Genomic DNA, 4417 nt, shown 5'->3' with positions numbered 1-4417 from the left:
GGGGGGGGAGGGGCTGATTTGGGAGTAGGAATAAAACTATATTTAAAAATTTTAATTTTGTTTTTGAATAGGGAGGGTCGGGTACGGGTTATGGGTAGTGTAAGAAAAAAAATTAAAGGGTGAAGTAGAGTTTTGAAAATGTTTTTCTTAATTTTGGAAGGAAAGACATTTTTCCTTAAATTTGAGGAAAATGAGTTGATTTGAAAAACATTTTAAGTCAACCAAACATGGAAAATTGGAAAATCCGTACCAAACACACCTTGAGTCAACAGTCCAGTCTCCTCCACTCAACACTTCATCATTTTGCTCTTTAATGTCCATACATTTTTTTCCATGGAAATTTTGAGTCTGATAATTCTCAAGTCATATTTCTTTGGCATTATATTCACCATATATATGTGGGCTTTTCATAGTGTTTAAGTATAGTCATGATTTTTCCGACTTTCACATTGTATGATAATCTCCAACTCCAAATGTAATTTGAAGTATGTAAATAATTTTCTTGTAAAGATAAGGATGTAAATATTTTTTAAAAATAGAATGATGTATAAATTATGAAAAGATATCTAGATGATAGGAACAGGTTACTGCATTATTGTGGACTGGAAAATGGTATTGGCAATGCTACAGGCAACCTGGAGGCCCTATAGTGTTGTTTAGTCTTCAGAGTGTTTTTTGGTTAAGACTTAAGAGTGTCAATTTTTAGAAAGACTAATTGTAAACTCCAGTAGATGGAAAATCACCATTCCAGCTACCATATGGTTGAAAGAAATCTGTGATGTTTTGAAAGTGAAAGAGTACATATAATATGAAGTACAAAACTGAATTCATCTTAAATAGCAGAATTGACATAGGTAATCAAGCATCAATCATAAGAGGATGGTCTAATTCTACCTAGCGGCGACTATTGACAAACTGGAGCCTGATCTTTTGAAGTGTTGAAAGAGAATCTTCCATACTAATTCTTGCATCAGGTGTCACTAAAGTGCAGAGCAAAGCTAACTCTATGATAGACAACAGACACTGCATCTTTGCGTCAATTTGTTCATCCCCTAGCTGTACCAAATTAGCATCCACCACCTTATGAATCTCTTTTGGAAAAGAATCACTAACCCAACGTCGTATGCTAAACTCTCCAGTAAATCTTTCATCACCTGGTCTGATTCTTGTAAACGTCTCCATCACCAGGATACCGAAACTATAAACATCGCAGCTTGTGGATACTATTCCATCTTGTCCATACTCTGCAATCATGGTCGAAAATGATATAAAATAAAGCTTCCTAATTATCGAGGAATATGCGAAAGCTGATCATATATATGGGGAAATAATTAATATTTTTCAGGTATTCTAAAAACATGAGGAAGCTGTAAAAGTTTAAAAACCTGGAGCAATATATCCAATGGTTGCTATTGTCCTTGTTTGAACAAAATCTTCCCCTGCACCTAACAATTTTGCAATGCCAAAATCACTGACATGGCCAACCATGTCTTGATCTAGCAAGACATTGCTTGGCTTTAAGTCACAATGCACCACCGGATTTGAACAACCACTGTGGAGATAGACCATTGCAGATGCAACATCTATCATTATATCTAATCTCTGAAATAAATCCAAGAACAAGTTGTGAGAGTATAGCCATTTATCAAGTGTCCCATTGGACATGTATTCCAACACTAAGGCTTTGAAATCAAGGTTGGAGCAACTGGTGATGACTTTGGTCAGATTTCGGTGGCGGAGGTTGCGCAACATCTCACATTCTGTATCAAAACTTTTGAATGCACCCTCCAATTGCACATTGAATACCTTTGCTGCCAAAAGAGTACCATCCTTAAGTATCCCTTTGTAGACCTTGCTGAAACTCCCGTTACCAAGCAAGTTGCTTTCGCTGAATCCTTCGGTTGCTTGTTCAAGTTCATAATAGGAAATTCTTTCATGACATTTTATCAGAGACACATCAGCTTGACCTGCATTCTTTTTTTTCTTTCTCAATCTCAAAAATACATATGTGACGGCTAATGCAAGAAATAGCATGCCTACTCCCAAAAGGATGTACAAAACCAATATTGCCTTTTTTTTCGTCGACCTCTTGGGAGATTTGATGACGCATGGTGAAACATGAAACTTAGAATCACCACAGAGCCCATAATTGGACAAGAAAGATTGATCTGTGGCACTTGCAAAAGGACCACCCGTGGGAATTTCTCCACTGAGTTCATTAAATGAGAAGTTCAAGTATTTGAGATACACAAGAGCTTCTAATGACTTTGGGATTTCACCACTAAGATTGTTACTGGACAAATCCAAGTATTCCAAGGCCAGCATTTTGCCAAATGAATCTGGAATAGGCCCATCTAATTTATTATGTGCTAGAGAAAGACTAATCAATCTATCCAGACCCTCTAGAGTGCTAGGGATCCTACCAAAAAAATCATTTTTTGACAGATCAATGAGTGTTGCAGCCTTTAAATTTCCAATCTCAATAGGAATTTTGCCATGCAATAAATTGGATGAAAAATTGAACTCTATGAGATCAGGAAGGCTCCCCAAGCTTTCGGGTAAACTCGAATTAAGCATGTTATCAGCTAGATAAAGATATCTCATACTGGTAACTTTTCCTAAGCAAGGTGGCACGCGACCAGAAAATTGATTACCTGACAAGTGTAATGCTCCAAGATTCTTTAAATTGCAGATAGAATCTGGTATGATTCCTTCTATCTTGTTGCTCTCTAGGTAAAATTCTTGAAGGCTCAGCATGCCTTGGATAGTTTTTGGAATATGTCCAGTCAAATCATTTTGTGAAAAATTTATCCTTATCACACCGGTAAGATTACCAATTTCTCCAGGAATGGAGCCTTTCAGTTTACAGTAACATCCTTCGAAAATTTGCAGAGAATCAGAGAAATTTCCAATTGATGCTGGGAAAAAACTGTCCAAGGGATTATAACAAAAAGTGAGTTCTCTCAGTTTCCTACAGTTAGTCAAAGATGTCAGGAAGCTCAATGTTGAATCGCTGACAAAATTGTTCATCTGCAGGTCCAAAAGCTCAAGGTTTTCTAAGTTACCAAGTGAATGAGGAATTGAACCTGTGAAACTGTTGATTGAAAGATCAATCGCACTGAGCCTTGAAGCATTTGAGATAGTAGCAGATATAAATCCACTCAGATTGTTGTTTGCACAAATCAATGTTTCTAGGCTGGGGATCCCACTGCCTAAATCTGTTGGTAGATTACCTGAAAGCATGTTTTCGTCAAGTACGACTGCCCGCAGCGCTGACATGTTGAAAATGCTTGTGGGGATGGAACCAGTAAGCTTACAGTCGGATAATGACAGAATCTGTAGTTTCTTAAGATTACCTAGCTCCACTGGTATCTCTCCTGTCAAGTGAGGAAATATATATATATATATATATATATATATATATATATATGAGTACTAAATTGGTGGAAAAGTGTAAAAGAAAAAAATTAAAGATTCTTGCTAGGAGATGTAATACTACCTTCGAAGTGCAGCAATCCAAGGTATAATTCTGCAAGATTTGTTATGTTGCCTAACTCCCTCGGTATAGTTCCGGTGAACTCGTTTACAGACAATGACAAGAATTTGAGCTTTTTGCATTTTTCCAAGTTTGGTGGAATAATGCCCCCTAGGATGTTTTCTGAGAGGTAAATCCCTTCCAAGTTCGGAAGATGGTCACATATAGTTGTTGGAAGCTCACCAGTAAGATTATTGTTGGAAAGAGCAATGATTCGCATGGTTGTAATGTTATAAATTGATGGTGGTATAGAGCCAGTAAGATGGTTACTTTCCAGGTTCAAAACAGACATGTAATGAAGACCACCAAGTTCTCGAGGGATCTCTCCTTCGAGAAAATTTCCCGTTATTCTCAACACTTTCAGCTTTGTTAGATTGGAAAGGGAAGATGGGATTTTTCCGGAAAATTGGTTGCTAGACAGGTGCAAAATGCGAAGGTCTACTAGCAAACTTAAAGATGGTGGAATGGCACCAGTTAAGTTATTACTTGTGACATCAATCAGTTTCAACCTCTGCAAATGAGCCAACTCTTCGGGCAAATTCCCATGGAATCTGTTTTTACTAATGTTGAGAGAAACAAGAAATGAGAGGTTTCCAAGGTGTGGAGGAATGGTACCATGAAGTTGCATACTAGAAATGTCTAAAGCTGTGACTCGATGGTGTCGGGAGCTGCAAGTGATTCCAATCCAGGTGCAAACAGGGGTGGAAGAAGACCAGTTGGTTGCTAAGATGTTGGTAGGATCAGAAGAAGAAATGTGAGATTTTAATGCAAGAAGAGCAGCTTCATCAGTACTAATATTTGGAACAGTAGAGAAAGAAGTATGGAGCAGAATGAAAACCACAAGTGCAAAGAGAAGATTGCAACTTCTTCCCATAACTAATA

General features: G+C 37.5%; 1 protein-coding gene across 1 annotated transcript; it reads right to left on the bottom strand.

Moving 5' to 3' along the window:
* Positions 1–894: 894 nt before the first annotated feature.
* LOC125847301 (LRR receptor-like serine/threonine-protein kinase EFR) lies at positions 895–4409 on the bottom strand. Its single transcript, XM_049526951.1, has 3 exons — positions 3500–4409; positions 1386–3377; positions 895–1244 (listed from the first exon to the last, which is right to left on the bottom strand). The coding sequence occupies exons 1-3, from the start codon at positions 4407–4409 to the stop codon at positions 895–897; spliced, it is 3252 nt and encodes a 1083-aa protein (XP_049382908.1).
* Between the last annotated feature and the right edge of the window lie 8 nt (positions 4410–4417).

This window comes from Solanum stenotomum, chromosome 12 (genome assembly GCF_019186545.1).
Source record: "Solanum stenotomum isolate F172 chromosome 12, ASM1918654v1, whole genome shotgun sequence".
Classification (NCBI taxonomy): domain Eukaryota; kingdom Viridiplantae; phylum Streptophyta; class Magnoliopsida; order Solanales; family Solanaceae; genus Solanum; species Solanum stenotomum.
This window is presented reverse-complemented; position numbering and strand designations above follow the sequence as displayed.

Coding starts and splice junctions, on each gene's coding strand:
- LOC125847301 (XM_049526951.1), bottom strand. CDS start 4,409: ATGGGAAGAAGTTGCAATCTTCTCTTTGCACTTGTGGTTTTCATTCTG. Junction 3,378..3,499: donor TGGATTGCTGCACTTCGAAG/GTAGTATTACAT, acceptor CTCACTTGACAG/GAGAGATACCAGTGGAGCTA. Junction 1,245..1,385: donor CATTGGATATATTGCTCCAG/GTTTTTAAACTT, acceptor CCATGATTGCAG/AGTATGGACAAGATGGAATA.